Source organism: Bufo bufo, chromosome 4 (genome assembly GCF_905171765.1).
Source record: "Bufo bufo chromosome 4, aBufBuf1.1, whole genome shotgun sequence".
NCBI classification, from domain to species: Eukaryota; Metazoa; Chordata; class Amphibia; order Anura; family Bufonidae; genus Bufo; species Bufo bufo.
In genome coordinates this window covers 592,446,090-592,469,489 of record NC_053392.1, presented here as the reverse complement: position 1 = coordinate 592,469,489, position 23,400 = coordinate 592,446,090, and the positions used below count along the sequence as shown (strand labels likewise).

Genomic DNA, 23,400 nt, shown 5'->3' with positions numbered 1-23,400 from the left:
AAAGAAGTGCTTGGAGATGCCTGCTCAGCCAATCACAGACTGAGGCGGGTCACCACTGCGGCCAGTGATTGGCTAAGAAGGCATCACCTGCCATTTCCTGTGTGACAGGCTGGGACCAGGAAGAGGAAACCAGTAGGGACTGCTTTTTTAACCCCTTCGACTCCAAATATATATAGTTCTATCCCGACACACCGAACAATTAGAAAATATTGTAAATTCATGGCTGCTTTCTTCTAGAAACAGCTGCCCCCATGCCCATAGGACACGACAACCTCTGTTCCCCCTTCAGCTTTCAGGAAGGTATGAGGCGCGTCACATGTATACCCAGGGATGCACCTAGCCTTTCTGCTGCCTGAGGCGAAAACTGAAATGGTGCCCCTCCCTCCCCAATGCCAATTTCTTAACCTAACCCCTTCCCTTCAGCCCATGGCCCTTCGGCTGCCCCTCTCTTGCCCCTAACTGGTGCTGCCTGAGACCATCGCCTCACCTGGCCTCATTGATGGTGCACCCCTGCATATACCTCAAAATTTAATAGATATAACGCACATTAGATCAGCCAACAACATGGCGGCCCCCACCCTTCACTGGTGGATTTGTGCAACTGAAATCAGCACCGTACCATGGACGCAGCTCCCGGCCACACGTTCCTCCATGATATTACTCCTCGCCTACTGCATTGATATCGATCTAGACGGAATTATAATGGCTTCGTAGGGCAAGGTCAGCAAATTTGATAAGAAAAATCTCCTGCATCAACATGGAGGACCACCCGCTCTTCTCAGCACGGAGACGTACCGCCCGTTGTATGGACATGTGATTAACCAGCCAATGAATGGTCCTGATTACAATATCATTAGTCATGTCCAAAAGGTTCAGTATCTATTAATGTAAACTCCTTAAAGGCGATTTCCAGTATTTTTATATTGATTGCCTATCTGATCGTCGGAGGTCCGACACCCAGGAACTACACAGCTCTGCCCACTGCGTAGTGGACGGAGCTGGTTACTGCAGTGAATGCAATGGATGGAGCTGTGTGGTTCCAGTACTGGAGCTAATCGGAACCAGCTGATCCACCGATTGGATATTAACGGCCTATTCTCAGACTAGGTCATCCTGGAAAACCCCTTTCAGAGTCTCTTTATGATCAGTGGTGGTCTGCCCATACCGATCCTGAGAATGAAGGGCTGTAGTGCAGATTTAGAACTAAGTCCCCTTCACTGTTTTTACCTGCACAGTGGTGCCCCCGCTACACAGAGAAATGAAGACAACCCAATTAAAAGGGTTATCCACCCCCTGGGGCCTCTCGGACAGATTCCTCAGCATGGCTGGAGCTGAAGAGGAAATCATACTTATGTGATCCCCGCCGATGGGTTTTGACTCCTTCCCTCTCTAGCCACTGATCTTGGGTCTCCCACCACCAACATACATGGGCTACGTGGCTGCAGCAGTGACATGTCCCCCATGTGTTACATGACCCAGTGACATGACAGACATGTTAACACTGCAGCCAGTCATTGGCTGCAGTGGCCAAACCAGATGTTCATGGGGGGGGAGACCATAGATCTGCAGCAGTGGAGCAAAGGAGCCGGAACTGCCAGAACCGGCAGGGATCAGGCAAGTACGATTCCCTCCGCAGGTCCAGCCACAATGGGAAGGAAGGGGGGTCTGCTCGAAAGATCCCTGGGGGTGAGCAACCCCAGAAGCATAACCTAATGACTGGGAGAACCGGAATGCCAGAAAACTCTGAAGGGCACAAGGCACTAAATCAGCAACGCAGCCAGTTCGTTCACAGACGAACACTCACCGTAAAGTAATAGAATACCCCAGAGATAAGTCTGGAATACCCCTTTAATCATCTTCAAGTTACAATCAGAGTCTAGAATTTACCTAACCACCCGGGTGCCCCCCTACAGGACTCTCTTTTCATATGGGCTGAGCATCAGAGGTCCCATAAATAAGTCATCGTTTTCGGTAACATGCTGTCTGCCTGCGGGATTCTATTATCTACTGGAAGTGCGGAGTCACCAGTCATCCGTCTGTCAAGGAGACGACCAGCCGATGCTTTCTTAGGATCCCCTGAGGGCTCGCTCCAGCCAGTCATCAGAAATACTTCCAAACCACAGGAGACGGATAATCAGACGAAAGGCAAACTCGCCCGGAGCTATGAGCGTCGGCCCATGACTGCGTTATTTACATATCGGTACCCAGACTACATCGCTGGGCGGCAGACAACGCCTCGCTTCAGAACATGCCCTTTTTTTTTTAATTTCACGTAGATATATGAATTTTATGTATTTAATAATTTATATTGTACTGATGTTTTATATAGCTCCAACATATTCCGCAGTGCTGTACATAGATCGTCAGCATCCACCTGGGGGCTCGCAATCTACGTGCCAGATTAGCCTATCAGTATGTTTTTTGAGTGGGGGGGGGGGGGAAACAGAAAGCCTGCAGGCAATCCACACAAACACGGGGAGAACACGCAAACTCCTGACCCATGATGAGCGCTGGTTAGCTTAAAGGGGTTGTCCAGGATTTTATTATTGATGGCCTAGGGCAACAATACCAGATTGACCGGGGTCTAATATCCCGCCAATCGGCTATTTCAGAGCTGCTCTAGCGCTGGAAATCGGCCCGCTACTACACAGCGCCATCCACTGTCTAGTGGTATGAGGTGGTAACGGCAGCACTGCACCCACTGAAGGGAACAGGAGCAGTGCTGCAGTTACCACCTCCGTCCACCACACAAGCTGTGTAGTTCCATCACCAATTTCCAGCACCAGAGCTACGAGGCAACCACTGATTGTAGGGGGGTGCAGCGTGTCAGGCCATCAATAGTAAAATCCTGAACAAAGACTTTAAGGTTAAATAAAAAAATTTTTTTTACTGAAAAACAAAAACACATTTGCAAATCAATGTATTGCAGTTACAAGATTAAGTAATAGTAATTAAAGGGGTTCTGCAGTTCTCTTAAACTGATGATCTATCCTCTGACACGGGACCCCCCACTCCAGGAGTGCCGCTGCCTTCTCTCGGTTTCCCTAAGGGCCCAGTGACATCACGACTAGTATCACTGGCCTGGGCGGAGCTAAGCTCTGTTCGCTTGAATTAAGCTTAGCCCCGCCCACGCCAGCTGATACTAGTCGTGACATCACTGGGCCTGAGGGAAACAGCCAGAAGGCCGCGGCACTACTGCCAGCACCTCTGCCTTCTCAAACAGCTGATCGGCAGGGGTCCCGGGTGTTGGACCCCCGCCGATCAGATGCTGATGATCTATTCAAAGGTTAGGCCATCAGTTTAAAAGAATGTCAGAACCCCTTTAGGTCAAAGAAGACCTATACAGATAAAAATAATACAAAAAAAAACAATAACACAAAAGCACAAACAAAATAAAAAAATAGATTTTGCCTCAAACCATTCTGAATTTCATTCCCATCATACCACAGGATGGCAGCAAAAACATTTTTTGGGGCCAGGACAAACATAAAAGAACATATGGGACAAAAAGCAAACCCGCTGATTGGTACTGATAACTGAGGACCACTGGAAAAGTATCTGATAATAAACAATAGTTTAAAAATTTTAAAGAATTCCAGGGCGTTTCTGTGGCCCAAGGCAAAGGTATGTCTGGGGGTCCCTATTGCACCGCTAAGCCCCACTCTCGGGTTAGCGGTGCACTCTGGGCACTTCCGCTACTGCTCTACAGCTAAGAAGGGCCCCTCTGGCCCCCTGGGCAAATTAACCGGATGCACAGATGGTATGACCACCCCTTTAGTGTTTTTTTTTTTGCAGACACCCACTTGTGGCTAGCAGGAGAGCCCCTGATCTCTGGGGGCCCAAGCATTTGCTTGGCTTGCATCGTAGTAAAGTCCACCTATTAATACGGTAGTATTATAGTAACTAAATCAAAATTAATACTACAAAAGCAAGGTTATGACAAAGAATCCAACAAGATGATCCATAGGAGTCACAGAAATAGAAACTGTGGCCCCCGTACAGGGAACAAGTAGCCAGATAGAAAAAGTAACAGTACGGCAAAGATGCATTTGGATTTCACAACCGTCCTGGCGCTGAGACCTAAGAATAAAGGTAAGACAGATATAAACCTGTGATGAACACTCACCTCCGCTGGCATATTCCATTATTAAGTATAATGTCTTCTCCGTTTCTATGACTTCAAAGAGTTTAACTAAAATAATCAGATAGATAGTTAATGACGGGTCGATGGATGGATAGATAGATATGAAAAAGAACAGACAGATCAATCAATAGATACATATTAACTATAGATAGATAGGGGAGATAGATAGATAGATAGATAGATAGATAGATAGATAGATAGATAGATAGATAGATAGATAGATAGATAGATAGATAGATTATAGATCGATAGATAGGAGATAGATAGATAAAGTTTGAATTAATTAAAATAAATAAATACTCTTTTCTTGGACTCTTACCAATATTTGGGTGATTTAAGATCTTCATTATTCGGACTTCTCGAAATAACTAAAAAAAATATGGAAAATTGCAGTTATAATGTATGGTATGTACTAAAGCAAAGTATTGGCAGAATCAAAGTCCTTTTTTATAATATGTACAGTCAGGTCCATAAATATTGGGACATTGACACAATTCTAACATTTTCGGCTCTATACACCACCACAATGGATTTGAAATGAAATAAACAAGATGTGCTTTACCTGCAGACTGTCAGCTTTAATTTGAGGGCATTTACATCCAAATCAGGTGAACAGTGTAGGAATTACAACAGTTTGCATATGTGCCTCCCACTTGTTATGGGACCAAAAGTAATGGGACAGAATAATAATCATAAATCAAACTTTCACTTTTTAATACTTGGTTGCAAATCCTTTGCAGTCAATTACAGCCTGAAGTCTGGAACGCATAGACATCACCAGACGCTGGGTTTCATCCCTGGTGATGATCTGCCAGGCCTCTACTGCAACTGTCTTCAGTTCCTGCTTGTTCTTGGGGCATTTTCCCTTCAGTTTTGTCTTCAGCAAGTGAAATGCTCAATCGGATTCAGGTCCGGTGATTGACTTGGCCATTGCATAACATTCCACTTCTTTCCCTTAAAAAACTCTTTGGTTGCTTTTGCAGTATGCTTTGGGTCATTGTCCATCTGCACTGTGAAGCTCCGTCCAATGAGTTCTGAAGCATTTGGCTGAATATGAGCAGATAATATTGCCTGAAACTCTTCAAAATTCATCCTGCTGCTTTTGTCAGCAGTCACATCATCAATAAATACAAGAGAAGCAGTTCCATTGGCAGCCATACATGCCCACGCCATGACACTACCACCACCATGTTTCACTGATGAGGTGGTATGCTTAGGATCATGAGCAGTTCCTTTCCTTCTCCATACTCTTCTCTTCCCATCACTCTGGTACAAGTTGATCTTGGTCTCATCTGTCCATAGGATGTTGTTCCAGAACTGTGAAGGCTTTTTTAGATGTCGTTTGGCAAACTCTAATCTGTCCTTCCTGTTTTTGAGGCTCACCAATGGTTTACATCTTGTGGTGAAGCCTCTGTATTCACTCTGGTGAAGTCTTCTCTTGATTGCTGACTTTGACCCACATACACCTACCTCCTGGAGAGTGTTCTTGATCTGGCCAACTGTTGTGAAGGGTGTTTTCTTCACCAGGGAAAGATTTCTTCGGCCATCCACCACAGTTGTTTTCCGTGGTCCTCCGGGTCTTTTGGTGTTGCTGAGCTCACCGATGCGTTCCTTCTTTTTAAGAATGTTCCAAACAGTTGTTTTGGCCACGCCTAATGTTTTTGCTATCTCTCTGATGGGTTTGTTGTGTTTTTTCAGTCTAATGATGGCTTGCTTCACTGATAGTGACAGCTCTTTGGATCTCATCTTGAGATTTGACAACAGATTCCAAATGCAAATAGCAGACTTGAAATGAACTCTGGACCTTTTATCTGCTCATTGTAATTGGGATAATGAGGGAATAACACACACCTGGCCATGGAACAGCTGAGAAGACAGTTGTCCCATTACTTTTGGTCCCTTAACATGCGGGAGGCACATATGCAAACTGTTGTAATTCCTACACTGTTCACCTGATTTGGATGTAAATGCTCTCAAATTAAAGCTGACAGTCTGCAGTTAATGCACGTCTTGTTTGGTTCATTTCAAATCCATTGTGGTGGTGTATAGAGCCAAAAATGTTACAATTGTGTCAATGTCCCAATATTTATGGACCTGACTGTACATTCCTCAACACAAGCAAACTGTCCCACCTAAAAAGGAGTGGTTTACAAAAAACCATGCTGGCAGAATGGGATCACGGTATATCTAAAAGCGTGACCTGTGAACTCCGCACCTCAGTTTCTTGCCGGGGACATTCAGAGATTCACAGAACATATATACCTAGCTGTAGCTACTAGGCGGTATATTGCTAGTAACCAGTCCCTTCCACATAACTATGGTAAACTCAGGCCGGCACTGTGCTGCTGACAGCAGAGAAGTGACAGCTGGAGAGCAGTCAAAGTACCGCTATGTCATTCTGCATCTCAGCCTGCACTATTAGGCCTCATGCACACGACCGTTGGTTTCTTCCGTGTCCGTTGTTCCGTTTTTCGTGATTTTCTGCGGACCCATTGACTTTCAATGGGTCCGTTGAAAACTCGGCTAATGCACCGTTTGTCATCCGCGTCCGTGATCCGTGGTTCCAGTCAAGTCAATGGGACCGTGAAAAAACGCGGAGGCACACAAGATTGTCCTCCGCGTCCGCGTCCGTTTTTTTCCTATCATTTACATGGCAAACTTGACTTAGACTTTTTTTTAACTTTCCTTCATGTCTGGTGATCCTCCAAAAATAAAGGAAGACACACGGAAACAAAAAACGGATCACGGAACAACGGAACCCCATTTTGTGGAACGGAACACAACAACGGTCGTGTGCATGAGGCCTTAATCAGATTTTTCTAGAAATGAAGCTCATGCAGACAAACAATACACAGGACAGGATACTGGTATCATCGTAAAACCTCATAGAAGAGGTAACAGATCTTCAGACCCTCCTGTCTGGGTGACTATGGAGGGTCTTATTGCTGGGAACACCACAAAGTTGAAAGCTGAATATAGCACTGTACTCCATGACCATTCATGTTCTGCTATAATGGATGACAACTCAGCTACAGTGGAAAAACTGTTGACAGATGCAGTACCCCCTCCCACCAAAGGTAGCAGTGTTTTTTTCCACATACATACACCACAATAGTGCAATCAACCGTAATAATCAATAATCTCTGAAAAACAATACCTATCACATGAAAAATCTTCTCCCAGTAGTGATTGGCAAGAAATAATCTAGAACATTTGTATGTTAAAAGGGGGTTACCCAGTTCCAAGAACCGGACAACGCAGGTGGTCCACCTGCAAAGAACAGATTACTACTTTTCTTACAGGCCCCGCACCGCCGCTCTGGTTCTCCCAGCCGGGATCGGTTTACTCGGTGACAGCGGTGATGTCATGTCAAAAACTTATGTGACCACTACAGTCAATCAACAGCCTCAGGGGTGCACCAAAGAAGCCAGTGATTGGCTGCGGAGGTCATGTGCTGGTGACAGTGGGAATGGGAAGAGCAGTGGCACGGGATATGACGGGTGAGTAATGATTACGTCTTTATTACAGATGGATCCCATGTTGTGTGGTTTCCTCTTTAAATCAGACAATCCGTTTAAGGAATTAGTCATCAGCATCATTAATTTGCCCCACACCCCTCCACAAATAATTAATGCACACCATATTCTGGACAGAAGACCCCATTTTATGGCATCAAAAATAACAAATGAAGTAACTTTGCAAACATTCTAAATAAAAAAAATATAAAAAATCTACTGTCTACAGCTCTAATGCAGAACAATGTTTCCATGGTTACAGACTACAAATAAACCCCGTGTAGTCTGATCCTGCACACACAATAACTTCCATCATTCATCCACTTCTCTGTATTCGGTAGGTTAACAAGAAGTGGGGGACACTTGGAAGAGTGCATGACTACCGGATCAGACTACAAGGGGTTTGCTTGTAGTCTGTAACCATGGAGATACATAGGTCTGCATGAGAGCTGTGGACACAAAACGGTAGAAGATTTCTAATCAATCCTATTCGCAAAGTTACTTTATTTATTTTATTTTAGATGCACCCAATCAATATACAAGGTTGTCTCTGCAGGTGGACCTTCCCTTTAAGGCCTCTTTCATATGGGCGTTGCGGGAAAATGTGCGGGTGCGTTGCGGGAACACCCGCGATTTTTCCGCACGAGTGCAAAACATTGTAATGCGTTTTGCACTCGCGTGAGAAAAATCGAGCGTGTTTGGTACCCAAACCCGAACTTCTTCACAGAAGTTCGGGCTTGGGATCGGTGCTCTGTAGATTGAATTATTTTCCCTTATAACATGGTTATAAGGGAAAATAATAGCATTCTGAATACAGAATGCATAGTAAACTAGCGCTGGAGGGGTTAAAAAAAAAAAAAGTTTAACTCACCTTAATCCACTTGCTGGCGCTGCCGGCATCTCGTCTGTCTCCTTCTGTGGTGAGCATTCATTCCAGGACCTTTGATGACGTCACTCCGGTCATCACATGATCCATCACCATGGTAAAAGATCATGTGACGTACCATGTGATGACCGGAGTGACGTCATCAAAGGTCCTGTAACTGTACTTAATGCTCACCACAGGTACTATTCAACAAAGGAGACAGACGCAGATGCCGGCACCGCGATCAAGTGGATTAAGGTGAGTTAAATTATTATTATTTTTTTTAACCCCTCCAGCGCTGTTTTACTATGCATTCTGTATTCAGAATGCTATTATTTTCCCTTATAACCATGTTATAAGGGAAAATAATAATGATCGGGTCTCCATCCCGATCGTCTCCTAGCAACCGTGCGTGAAAATCGCACCGCATCCGCACTTGCTTGTGGATGCTTGCGATTTTCACGCAACCCCATTCACTTCTATAGGGGCCTGCGTTGCGTGAAAAACGCAGAATATAGAGCATGCTGCGATTTTCACGCAACGCACAAGTGATGCGTGAAAATCACCGCTCATGTGAACAGCCCCATAGAAATGAATGGGTCGGTATTCAGTGCGGGTGCAATGCGTTCACCTCACGCATCGCATCCGCGCGGAAAACTCGCCCGTGTGAAAGGGGCTTTAGGAGTCAGATTTCGGGACAGCTTCTATGGAAGGGAAGGTGGATTTCTATGATGTATTAGGGGCGAGTACAATTAATAGGAATAACACACTGTGGGTTTTTACTCAATATATTTTCATTTTTTAATGTATTCAGCTCCATTTCCTAGTACGAGAGGGCGCTAATGGGTTTCATGATGGGAAGACATCAGCGGCCGAGCTGCCGCTATTTACCTGCCGCTCATCCATCTTTTTTTACCAAAATCCTTTCAAGTGGAATGAATGCAGCGGCGGCCGGCGGGGCGAGCGGTGATTTGCTGTGTGACTGTGTGCATATGTCTCCAGGAGCTGAGGCTTTATGACAGCCAATAAAAGGCCTGTCTGGCGGGATATTTATGACGAGAGGCCACACTGTATACGGTATATACCGCTGCGCAGATGGAAGCGCACAAGTTATTAACTTTTACAACTGGGCTAATCATTTCTGCTCTAATGAGAGAGTGGAAGGAACAAAGACATCAAGCTCTATTTAGAGCAGAAGCCCAATCTATACAAGGCCATAGACTGAAGACGCTCGGAATTAACCCCTTCTAGAGCAGAAATGATAGGAGCAGGTGTAGGTTTATAGTTACATCTACAGGGCAATGTGCCTTTACTCTGGCATGATACGTTCCGGATTATCAGAAGGTCACTTCTACGACTTATCATTTCTTGGTCCCATGATAGATCAGTGATGAAAACACGTGTCAGATTATCAGCATTTCTGGATTAAGGCCTCCTGCAAACATCCGTTTTGTGGTCTGCAAAATATGGATGTGGTCCCCGTGCATCCTGCAATTTTCACGAGGCCTACAAAACGGACAGGGATAGGGCAGGTTCTATAATCAGCAGCCCGGCCGCACGGATGCGGTCAGTAGAACGTCCGTATGCTGACCCTTTTTTTTTGTGGTGGACCCATAGAAATGAATGCGCGCGTGTGCAATCTGAAAAAAAATACAGATTGGACACGGATTAAAAATACGGTCATGTGCATGAGGCCTAAAGATAGCTAATTATTAACTCACTCATCGGAGAGGCAGTCACATGTGAGTGACCACTATGGCGAAGTGTAAAAAGGAGGGGGCACCTGGGACTGTTTATGGGGTTATCTGCCAATGTTTATGAGGACACCATGGCACAGTTTGTGGGTGCCCTGTGGCACTCTTTATGAGGGCATTAGGGCAGTTTGTCTGTGCCTTCTGGCTGGCGCTCTTTATGGGAGACACTGTTTGAGTGGGCCCTCTGGCACTCTTCATGGGGGCACCATGGCACAGTTTGTGGGGGCCCTCTTTATGGGGGGGGGGGACTGTGGCAGATTATGGAGCAGATTATGGAGCAGATTATGGAGCAGATTATGGAGTAGCCTCTGGCACTGTTTATTGAGGGGGTTCTGTCGCAATTTATGCAGATTCCTCTGGCACCATCTATACGGTGTTCCCTGGTACTATTTAAGGGGACCCTCCTGCACCCCTTCTAATGGGCCGTCTGGCACCTGTTTATGAGGGCCTCTTACATAGTTTATGGACAACCTCTTGCAGTTTATGGTTCACACCTGAACAGTTTATGGAGGTCATGTACCACAGTTTAGAGGGAAATCTACCACAGTTTACAGGGGCCTTCTAGTGCAATTTATGGAGTCCCCTTCGCACTATTTACATGGTGGCACTCAAAATTTTGGTCATGCCCCATTTAGGACCTGGCTCCAGACAACATTTTTCAAAATTCTACCTGATGGCTGCTCTTGAAAATTGGCAACTACAGTATATAACCATATGCCGTAAAAGTGAAATACAACCCAAACTAAGCCCATATGGACCTTTACCCATCTTATGTTGTAACGTATACTCTTGTAGTCTAATTATTTATCAGGCAGCCAGGAACTTAGGAGCACATAATTGCAACATGGCACCTCATAGGGGCCCACGGCCAATGCATAAGGGCCCAGACAGAGTTACCAGCTACATACAATCTTGTCCCTTGGAGTCAAGACCTGAAACCAACCATTTGGAGCCATTTCTCCCTGGACTCATGGTGTTCCACTTGGAGCCAGGCGCCGCGGTAGAAGACGGGCATTTGCCATTAGGAATTTGCTACATGTACCTAACTTTTTGGCTTATTTAACACTGGAGTTAATGGACGTTCGCGCCAAGTTCTTGGATTTTAACTTTTATATGTGTGGCAGTATAAGGGTAAATTCACACAGAAATGCTGCGGAGTCACACAGTCCAACAGTCTGTTGGAGCGTGTTTCACCCCTTTCAATGCAGCAGGAGTGAAATCCGCAAGATTTACAGTGAAATCTGTGGCAGAAAACTCCACCATGGGTGGACCTCAACTAAGGTCATGTTCACACAACAAATTTTCCAAGAAGATTTTGCTGCATTTTCCACCTTAAAATCCACGCAAAATCCGCTCTCAATCCATTGTTTTTAATGGGAAACCGGTGCTGTAGTTCACATGAAGTTTTTTTTTAATAATCTGCCCAAAGATTGAAAATCTGTGCAGTGGAAAAAGTAAGCAACATGCTCATTCCTCATTTGGCAACCAGATTGACATGTGCAGAAAATATTTATTATATCCCCATAAAATACAAGTAATAAAATTTATAAGAACAATGTAGCAATAATATACAACATTACAGTCACATATTGTGGTAGATATGATCAACACTATATTCATATGACTCAATAGTGTCGATAAATTCAAAAATATATATCACACCAAGAAACTTCAAGTATATGCTGTTATTTGGGAAGAGGGGGTATTATCTTCTAGCGCTCTATCCCAATTTGGGAAACTGAATGTCACTGAAAATGTTGTAGGTGTATTCACTGGGAGCGCAACATGTTCATAAAGTGTCCACAGGAATCCTGATAATGTGAAAAGTCTCTTATAGCATATCCTTTTAAGGTCGATATGAGCTTTGGATTGGAGAAAACTTTAAATCGATGTTTGGCTTACCGTCTAGCGTCTGTTGTCTCCCTATTGCTTCAATGGAGCTTTAAATATTTGCCGGCTTATTCAGTCGCTCCATACAGCAAGCTGGTTTAAATTTCGCAGGAGTTCCAAAGATCGCAGGAGTTGCCACTCTGTTCCGCAATGTCCTTTGGTGCAGCTTTCGACGATAAGAATAGTTAATCCTTTACTGTAGAGATTTTCTTCTGTATGGCCATACAGTATTATCAGAGGCTTTTCAATGCAGGTACATCACTTGTTTCACCATACGCGTTACGGGTAGATTCACTCTCCCTTCCTCAGTGGTCAAGTGTCTGCCTACTCTCCCTTCCTCAGGCAGACACTTGACCACTGAGGAAGGGAGAGTGAATCTACCCGTAACGCGTATGGTGAAACAAGTGATGTACCTGCATTGAAAAGCCTCCGATAATACTGTATGGCCATACAGAAGAAAATCTCTACAGTAAAGGATTAACTATTCTTATCGTCGAAAGCTGCACCAAAGGACATTGCGGAACAGAGTGGCAACTCCTGCGATCTTTGGAACTCCTGCGAAATTTAAACCAGCTTGCTGTATGGAGCGACTGAATAAGCCGGCAAATATTTAAAGCTCCATTGAAGCAATAGGGAGACAGCAGACGCTAGACGGTAAGCCAAACATCGATTTAAAGTTTTCTCCAATCCAAAGCTCATATCGAGCTTAAAAGGATATGCTATAAGAGACTTTTCACATTATCAGGATTCCTGTGGACACTTTATGAACATATTGCTCTCCCAGTGAATACACCTACAACATTTTCAGTGACATTCAGTTTCCCAAATTGGGATAGAGCGCTAGAAGATAATACCCCCTCTTCCCAAATAACAGCATATACTTGAAGTTTCTTGGTGTGATATATATTTTTGAATTTATCGACACTATTGAGTCATATGAATATAGTGTTGATCATATCTACCACAATATGTGACTGTAATGTTGTATATTATTGCTACATTGTTCTTATAAATTTTATTACTTGTATTTTATGGGGATATAATAAATATTTTCTGCACATGTCAATCTGGTTGCCAAGTGTATGAGTGCTCGCTCATTACTCTATTACTACATTTGCCTTTTAAGAGAGGGTGGGGTGATTCCCTCTATATGAGCTTGCAGCACCATACCGTAACTACTTGCTAGTGAGCCACCACAACCTACCACTATTTTTTCATTCCTCATTGCCTTAGGATATGTTCACACGGTTGTATTAGAATGCAGAAAATTAAAGTGCAGAATTCACATTAAAATTCGACAAATGTTCTGCACTTTTTATGTTTTTTTGGTGTGGATTTTGATCTGGTTTTTAGGCCTCCTGTTGATTTTAATGGGAATTTGCACCAAGAATGAACATTTTGCTTCATTTTTCTGCCACACGGATTGTCAATTCATGCTCGGAAAAAACTACAGCACGGATTTCCCACTGAAAGCCATGGGAGGCGGATCAAGACTGAATTCTGCCCAGATTGTGGTGTGGAATACACACGAAAAATCCACCATATTTAATTTGCTGCGGATCTGCAGCAAATCTGCGCCAAAATTTCCAGCAGAATCTGAAAATCTTGTCCGCTTGCCTTGTACTACATTCCGGTGCAGATCTGCAACAAAAATCTGTAGCATTTCCGTCCTGTGTGAACTGACCCTAATAGGACACTACGGCTGGTACTTTCATATGGTCACTACGCCTGAACACAATGATGCCCGCAAAAAAAAAAAAAAAATACATTATGTTGTGCATTCTTTTTCTTCTGCTGAATGCCGTCCTCTGAACACATCGGCCATGTTCCATAGCTTGATCGCTGCTACTATAAAAAGTGTCACAGATAGCGGGTTGGTTATGTGGCAGGGTGACATTTCCTCGTTTGTTATCAGCCAGGGTCCCCCGCTGTCTAATTACTACATCTCCAGTTCTGACCTACTAAAAGAAACGCGCACGGCCTGTCAAGTGTCACCCCGTGTTACGGCAAGACGTCTCTGTATACAGGGCACAGCTGTTCCGATGAGAGATGGCGCATAGGAAACGGCGGGGTGACCGGTTCACGGGTTACCAAGATAATTCAGCATTTTGGGGTTGTAAAATCTAAAATTAGCAGGTGCTGTAAGTAAGGTACGCCATAGTACGAAGCTGAAGGCTTCATGTCGTCTCTCACACCCGAGGCTAGGCATTGTTCTATTATAAGCCATTACACCTACATACGATCCAATTTAAGAAAGTTACATGTGATCCTACGGAATGCGTGAGGTCCGTCTCCTTTCATGTCACCATCTGCAGCTAGGAACCCAACAGTCTTTAGAGAAAATGACTGACTGCTATGTATGCTTTTATTACTAGCATTATCCCTGCTATGGTGGTGCTTAACTCAGTGGTGCCAAAAACATACAAACCCGCGCTATGCAGGCTGATATAAAGCAACTAGCATAAAAAGCACAAATTCAAGTACTGTCATATCAACATACACAAAAAAAAACACTCAAAAAGTCCACCAGCAAGCGCTGCAAACCCACCTTAATTAGTCACATCTCGCCTGTGGAAGAAAGGGGGCGTTTTGGACCTGCATTTTATACAGCTCTTGTGCTGGCGGTGGATTGCGGAAGGTATGTAGAGGCGCCAGCTTCCAAATGTAAGCCAGTTTCCTAGCGGTCTTACATTTAGACCATTTTCTACCCCTAAACCAGGAGTAGAAAATGATGAATGAGACGAGCCTGCCGGCCCACCCCCTTCCCCGGCAACTTTTTTAGACCTCGCCTGAGCAGGGAAAAGTCATAGATTGCGGCACAACTTAACCGTTGTGCCGCAATCTGCCCCTGATATACGCCTATATTAAATGACCCCCCAAAGTTCCCAATATACTTACAGTGACGAAGCTGGATGCAATGGCCCAATCTGGAACCCAGTCACAGGATGCGCCTCTCCTGAAAATCTTGTTTCCACCAACGTCACGTCCATGGTCTCCAGTCATGTCTATGGACTGGGACCTAACTTCCACAGCCCAGGACAGGGGCCAGAACCGTTCCTCTCCCCGGTGCATGAACAGATGAGGTGGATTCAAAGTTTGTGCAGGCACCAGGGAGAGGCCTCATCCACAGCGTAAGTGACGTCCCCATCCACAGACGAGACTGGGAAACCTGGTAAAGGCCGTGATGTTGGGCGAAGCAGAATTTTCAGAAGAGTTGCGTGATGTGAATGAGTTCCTGGGCAGGCAATCCACGCAACTTTTAGACGGTGAGTATTATCAGAAACTTTCTTCCATAGGCGAGATATGAGTAATTAAAGGGGATCTCCTGGCCTGTACCTAAAAAGCCTCTTTCAGCTAACCTGTGAAGAGAAGACACTGTGAGCAGTGCTTACTCTAACGTTGGTCCACCAATTCCGCAATCCCGGTTGGTATCACGTGACCGCTTGGCTGGCTGAGGATTTTTGCTCCTCTTTTTTCTTGCTAAGCGACATCTACATTATGCAGCTGAACAGGAAGAAAGAGAAGCACATCCGGTCACGTCGTCAGAAGAAGAGCCTGCAGCCGGCATGGCGGTCATGTGATCCCTTTTCGGTACAGGCTCAGAGAACCAATTAAAGCTGGGTTTGCGGGGCCCGGAACATCTCTTTAAGACTGTCTAAAGGAAAACGCTGCCTAATTATCTTGTATTTCAATTTTGAACGTCCCTTTCTTCACACTTGAAGATAAAGCATTTTTATGTATTTTCCTGTACTCCTAGTATTAGCAACCCTCTATGATGGAAGCGCACACTTTGGGAAAGGAGCAATAAACCTAAAGCCTGCAGCTCCTGTCTGGCAGTGATATAACATGATCACCTATATGTATGTAAATGTTACTATCTGTTCTTACATCTGGATATATGGTACATAAAGTAACATAATACAGGCAGCCTCTCCCCAGCCTGAAATGGCTGATAAAAGAGAAACAATGACTGTATTTAACTGCAAACAGAACGCGGAGAAACTGAGAATGTAGAGAAACTCTTAAAGCTCCTCCTGTCCTTCTTGGCCGGACAACCTTGGCTATCTGCAAAATCTTGACAATAGGTCCTCAGAGAACATTTAAAACCACTCCACATCGCTCAATATTGCTCCTTCGCTAATGGAAGCAGAAGACACAATGAATAATTCAGCAGGCCAAAGAATGCTTCCTTAATTTTATTAGCTTCTCTTATGGTCCACGACATTTGGCACATGAAGCCTGGGATCATGAGTGTACAACTGGTCAAACCACGATAAACAATTATTTTGCTGTCCAATGCAAACTGCTGTCCTCCACAAGGAACCGATGGAGTACATACCATAGAGACAGAAAATGTAGGGGCCTGAGCATGACTGGTCCCATACCCAGTGCTCCTGGGTGGAGAGAACGTGTGAAGGACTTCCCAATACAAAGTTATAGTGGTTGGAGAATGGGAACAAGGGTCAGAGAATGGGCAGGGGAGGAACAAAAGCCAGGAACGGGAGGAACAAAAATCAGGCCCTACTGTTATTGGTGGTATTGGGATCTTGGGATCACCTCTTCTATGTAAACAGCTGGGTCAGGGAATGGGCACAAAGAGGAGGAACGAGAACCAGATACTACTTTTCTTGGTGACAAAATCCAGCACCATATTGGAAGGACTCATTTTGATCTTGGGATTCCCTCTTATATGTAAGCAACTGGGTCTGGAAATGGGCATGGCAAGGAGGGATGAGAAATAGATACTACTGTTCTCAGTGACAAAATCCAGCACCATACTGAGAGGAGCTCATTTTGATCTTGGGTCCCCTCTTCTATGTAAGCAACTAGGTCAGGGAATATGCAAGAAGAGAAGCAAGAACCAGATACTACTGTTGTCGGTGACAAAATCCAGCACCACACTTGGTAGGACTCATTTTGATCTTGGGGTCCTCTTTTCTATGTAAGCAACTGGGTCAGGGAAAATGCAAGAAGAGGAGGAACGAGAACCAAATACTACTGTTCTCGGTGGCAAAATCAAGAACCATACTGGGAGGACTTATTTTGATCTTGGGTCCTCTGTTAAAGCAACAGGAAGGAACAAAGCAGTCTCTAAATCTGGTCACAGACTGGTGGTAAGTATCCACCAAAACAATCAATTTCAACAGTTTCCACCCCAATTGCCAACTTTTAATTGGCCACATTCTTTTGTGCAAATGATTCCTTTTACACGGGCAGATAAATTGCCTGAAAAAGAACCGATTGATGGTTTAGTCGATCAGTGCTTGATAAGGGTCCTTAACACTAGGTGATTATCGGGAACGAGAGTACAACTATTCACAACTCATTTGTTTCCATTACAAGCAATAGCACAAAACTCCCGAATTACACAAGATGTGCAGCCATCAAAAAGATTATTTTTGTGTTTTCATAAAATTAGATCACTGAGCAACATGAGCAACAAATGAATTACAATTTGTCATTCAAGCTCTGAACATGTTTACAATGGGCAATTATGGGGAACAAATGTCCATAAGAATGATCAATTCAGGCAATCACCCTGGTTTAAAAGGCCCATTAGTCAGCCAAGATATACAGACTTTCATATGTCGGACATCATAAAAGAGTTTGGGTATTACTTCTGCTTCATCTGATGATATTTATCTATGCATGGGTAAATATCAGACAAAAGTATGTTTGTTAACCATCTGTCAACCAACAACTCCCATGGTTGACCCTGGTCAGAAACTGTTAAAAATTTTGCCAAGAAAAAAGCCATGAATTTTTTTTTAATATGGAACACTTTTTCAACTATTTTATTAATTCCCCCAGTTAAAAAAAAAAAAAAAAGTGGAGACAAAAGTAAAAAATTGGCCTGAAAACCAAACTCAAGAAATGCAGAAGTACAGTATGTCTTGCCTCCTGAAGGCAGAAGGCCTGACGACGGAACAAAGAAATGTAGATCCTGTATAAGACTTGATAAGACTTTCATGACTACTGTGGTCCGGGCTTACTGCCCAGATAGATCATAATCAAATCTCTATATAATGAAATTACATTTTAGAAGCTGAAGGATGATGAGAAGGCCATGGTTGAGATTAGAAGATTCCATCGAAGAAGATTCGGCCTAGATCCTAAGGATAAGGAGTTGGCAACAAGACTATAAATAGGGAAGATCGGTGGAAGAAACCTGAGGATGCCACGACTCTATTTGGGCTGTATTCAGTGGAGAGACAGACCTGTCTCATGACCTAGATGCAGGGCCGACTGATTAGCCCATAAACACATAAAAGGGCTGCAAGACCTTATGTAAAACAAAAAATTCCTTTAACCCTCTTAAGGACCAAGCTATTTTTGGGGATGAAGTTTTTGTTTTTTCTACTCTGTCTTCGAACAGTCATAACTTTTTAAATTTTCAATTGAAATATCTGTAAAAGGGCCTTTGTTTTTTTTTGCTGGAAGTTGTATAATATATTGAGACACTATAAAAAAAAAAATTTATGGGGTGCAAATGAAAAAAAAGCAATTCCGCCTTTGTTTTTGGTGTTCATTGAGCAGTAAACATGACATGCATGTAAGTTTATGTATATCATTTGTTTTTGTTATGTTTTACTAATTGACACCCATAACTTTAGAGCAGTGGGAGAGCTTGTTTTTTTGCAGGACGAGCCATAGTTTGTTTTATACCATTTTTGTGCACGTGACTTTTTGATTATTTATTTATTGAATTATAACTAAATTATAGAACTATTCTGGCCTTGGGTTTATTTTGACGTTATTAACCAGGTGTGATACCATGTTACTTTAGTTATTTTGGATGCGGCAATACCCAATATGTTTATTTTTCCTACAGATTTATATATTTTTTTTTTTATATGAGAAATGAGAAAAAGGGTTTTATTTAATTTGTAATACTTTTAGGTTATTCAATATTGTTAAAAAAAACGAGATTTTTGTATAACTTACCAGTAAAATCTCTTTCTCGCTCTTTCCTTGGGGGACACAGAAGACCTTGGGTATAGCTCATCTCCCTAGGAGGCGTGACACTAAGTGAAGACTGTTAAGCCCCTCCTCCACAGCTATACCCTCAGCCTGGAGAGAGAGACTGCCAGTTGCGTGTCCAAGTAGTGAGAAAAGGCAAAGTCCAAAAATTGGAACCAACAAGCCAACTACCCAAAGGGTAAACAAACTCGGAAACAGTCAGAGAAGAACAAAGAATGGGTGGGTGCTGTGTCCCCCAAGGAAAGAGCGAGAAAGAGATTTTACTGGTAAGTTATACAAAAATCTCGTTTTCTCGCCCAGTTTCCTTGGGGGACACAGAAGACCTTGGGACGTTCAAAAGCAGTCCAAAGGGGGAGGGACCACAGCACCAAGGCGAAGCACCCGAAGGCATCAAAAAACCCGCCGCCTGCAGACCAGGCGGCCCGAAACAGCATACGCCGAAGCCCGAGTATGCACCCTGTAGAACTCGGTAAGGTGTGCAAGGAAGACCAGTGACCGCCTTGCACAAATGCATGGCCGAAGCCTAATGCCTCCGGCCCAGGAAAAAACCGACAACTCTGGCCAAATGAATGGTGACACCAAAAGCAGAACCCTGCCCTTGGTGCGGCAACCACAACAAGAGCCACTCTGAGAAAGCGGAGGAAAGCCACCCTGGAGGCCGTCAACCCTTTGCACGGACCTCCTGGAAACACACCATCTTCAGAAGGAAGGAAGAGACGGAATGGAGAACAGCCCTGTCCTGGGGGAAGACAGAAGGCTCGGAACAAGAAGGGCCGCCACTCAGGCACCCATCAGAGACACGATGGCTACAGAAACCCAACTGTTAGTAGAGGGAACTTCTGTAACGGCTCCAAGGAAAAATTGGAGCGCCAAGAGCCTAGTATGTAGTTCCCAGGACGGTACCGGAGGACAGTACAAAGGAACCCAAGAGCCGCTCCATGGAAGAAGTTCCTGACAGGCCCAGAGGGCCTGGGAACGCTGAAAGAGGAAGGACAGGAATGACACTTGATACTTCAAGCAACAGAGTCCCAGCCCCAGGTCCAGGCCGGACTGGAGAAAGACAGAACCATGGAGAAAGGCAGAGTGGGGGAACGCCCAGCTTCCCACAGAACCCCAGGTAAAACCCTAAGTCCTACCACAGATCCTGGACGAAAAACTCGGCTAGAAGCGAACACTAGCGAGCCCACTAGAGTTGCCTGGGCAAGCGGGTGAAAACCCAATGATCAGGCGCAGACCCGTAACACGGGTAGAACAGTCGGTAGAACTGGTCCCGTCGGCCCCCGAGCAAGGTTGTCCCGTATCCCCCCAGAGTGGGGAAGCAGAAGGACAAACGGACAGGAACCGAAGGGTCCGCCCAGCAACCGCCAGGACAAGACAGGCTAAAGCCGAAGCCAATGTAGCCACCACAGGAAGACGGACTACAGTTCCGGTGTGGGAGATTTAAAAGACAATCCTGACCAAATGGTAGTCCTCCCAAGTTACCGAGAAGGTGAATCCAAAGCAGAAACATTGCCTAAAATGGAAAAAACGCAATCTGCACCCAGCGGGAGGACAGAAAACGGTAGACCCGGTAACTAGGCACACAGCTAGTACAGCCAGTGTGGACAAGGGAGACTCAAAAGGAACACCAGAACCATCCACATGAACAACCATGCTTTCCCCAGAGGGAAGGGCAGTGAAGGAACAGCCTCTGAAGCGTGGCCGGAACAGACGCCACATCGGAATGATCTGTACCGAGTGGGAGCCAAACAGAGCCGGCGAGAAAAGGCAGGCGAGACAGAGGCCGGTATAACACCCTCCAACCGAAAGGGGGAGTGGGCAACAGAGAGGCCATAGGACAGCTCAAAAGCAGAACACCGCTACACAGAGACGCCCGGTTCACCGCCTCGCAGAAGGCGAATACCCTGAAGAACCCAAGGTGGAGGTCCCCCAGACCTGTATAAGCGAGCACCCAAGAGAAGTTGGGTGACCTTCCCAAGAATAGCGGCCCGAACCTGGTAGCAGATCAGACTGAAGCACCGAGGGCGCCAATCCGGAAAGAATCATACCACACTGCACCCGAAGAGGAGGAAATGGTATTAGGCGAGGGGACCGTAGTCCCGCCAGAGCCAACATAAAATGCGAAGGGCGCTGCAGACAGCGCTCTCGACCATGTGACCACTAGCACAGGGAAACAATGCCGCGGAAGGACAAATGGGCCAACGAAATGAATGAGTACCACCCAGCTCTGTGCAGTAGCGAACAGTAGAGCCCGTCTACTTAAATATAAGGTATTCATTTGTTGTTTATTGGACAACACCTTAGGCTTACACAGATGGACAGAATGATCTCCTTAGAGAATAGTGCAAGGCTTGCGGCAATCATCGTATCCCAAGAGAAAAAATATGTCGCAGGAGGAAAGGAGGCATACGTACGAGTAGCCCCGTAAGCAGTGAGAAGGCCAACCCACCTACGGGACGAGAAGGAAACAACGCACAAGAACGTCCGCTCACTGCAAAAATATATCACTCAGCGAAGAGGGCCAGCCACAGAGTGCCACAGTATCTACGGGAGTGCAAACTGAAAGGAGTTATGCACAAGACTAGTATGGTATGCGATGGAACGCAAACTGACCGCCCCGAAAAAGGGGGGAAATGTACCTGGCAAACTGCAGTGGGCAAGAATGCAAAGGCCTGCCCCAAAAAGGGGGTGATGCCCAAGGCCGTACCTACGTCAGAGAAGTAGGGCATACCATACTTCGCCCAGAAAGGCGCCATGCACATGGCCACACAGTATCCAGCAGGAACGCAGGAGGTCCACCTAGTGAAAAAGGGGGGCATGCACAGGGCTATCTTAGCATTAAGTGAGTGTGCAACAATTCACCCAACCCGAAATTTCGTGAGAGTGTAACTACTCCGCCAATGAAGGGGAACATGTGCAAGTCCAGTACAGCACATACAAGGACAGCCTTGAATCTTGTGAGCGTGCAAAATTCCACCCATGGAATGAGGGGTGGTCACGCACAAGGCCAGCACCGTATCCAATGGAAGCGCAAGCGTTCCACCCATGTTAGAGGCCATGCTCAAGGCCAGCAACGTATCTGGTGAGAGTGTAGTATGCCGCCCAGAAAAGGAAGGGGGGGGGGGGGTCATGCACATGTCCAGCATCGCATCCAGGGAGAATGCGAGCAGTCGGTGAGAAAGTGTGTATGCCACCGAAGGAGGCATGCCCATGGCCGGCAGCGAATCCAGTGAGAGTGCGTACACCGCCCACAGAAGAGGGGTCATGCATATGGCCGGCCGCGGATCCAGAGAGAGTGCAAGCACCCCGCTATGTATAGGGGTCATGCACATGGCCAACAATGTACCGGCGAGAGAACAACCACCGACCGAGGGAGTGTATGTATGCCGCCACCCGGGAAGGAGGCATACCCAAGGCCGGCAGTGAATCCAATGAGAGTACATCATACCGCCTATGTAAGGTGGTCATGCACATGGCTGACAGTGAATCCAGTGAGAGTGCCGAATGCCGTCCACAGAAGGGAGTCATGCCTATGGCAGGCAGCGAATCCAGTGAGAGTGCCGTGTTCCACCTATGGAAGGGGGGCACGCACATGGCCAGCAGCGAACCCAGTGAGAGTGCCGTGTTCCACCTATGGAAGGGGGTCGTGCACATGGCCAGCATTGTATCCGGAGAAACTGCAGTAGGCCGCCAATGAAAGGGGGATCATGCACAAGGCCAACCCGCAGTTAGGGAGAGTGCAGTATCCCGCCCAGGAGGGGGGTCCTGCACATGGCAGGCACCATAACTGGAGAGGGTGACGAATGTTGCCTACAGAAAAGGCATGCACTTGACCAGCGCCGTAGCGCGGAAAGGGCAAGAAAACCACCTAGAAGGGGAAAAAAAAGACCCTGGCAGCGCCGCAGCCGGGGAGCGCGACACCATGCCGCCTATGGAAGGGGGGCATGTATACAGGCAGCACTCTGAGATGAGGCTGCAGCGTCCTGCGCAGCCCACAAGTCATATATATAATAAAAACTTTCTTTTTTTTTTTTTTTTTTTTTTTTTTTAACACACAGCCTCACTGAGGCAGAAAAAAATAAAATAAAAGGGGGGGCCACATACAGGGCACAGATCCACCCATACAGGCTCATCGGAAGCCAGCCTGTACCCAAAGGGTTAACAGGGATCCGGCCTGGGGGGCGGCACTGCGATCCTCTGGGGGCGGGGGAACCTCCAGGCGGGAAGAATTCGCGCCTGGAGAAGTTCCAG

General features: G+C 45.6%; 1 protein-coding gene across 3 annotated transcripts in view; it reads right to left on the bottom strand.

Annotated features, from left to right (window-relative positions):
* The window catches only part of MARK1 (microtubule affinity regulating kinase 1), a 132,219-nt gene that overhangs the window by 35,007 nt on the left and 73,812 nt on the right, over positions 1-23,400 (bottom strand). For all 3 annotated transcript variants that reach the window (XR_005778542.1, XM_040430459.1, XM_040430460.1), the window contains exons 4-5: positions 4,464-4,512; positions 4,127-4,192 (exon numbers count right to left, since the gene is read on the bottom strand). Coding sequence is in view for 2 of the 3 variants with exons in the window: in XM_040430459.1 (XP_040286393.1) it covers positions 4,127-4,192; positions 4,464-4,512 (115 nt within the window). In the remaining variant the exon portion in view is untranslated. The remainder of the gene's footprint in view (positions 1-4,126; positions 4,193-4,463; positions 4,513-23,400) is intronic.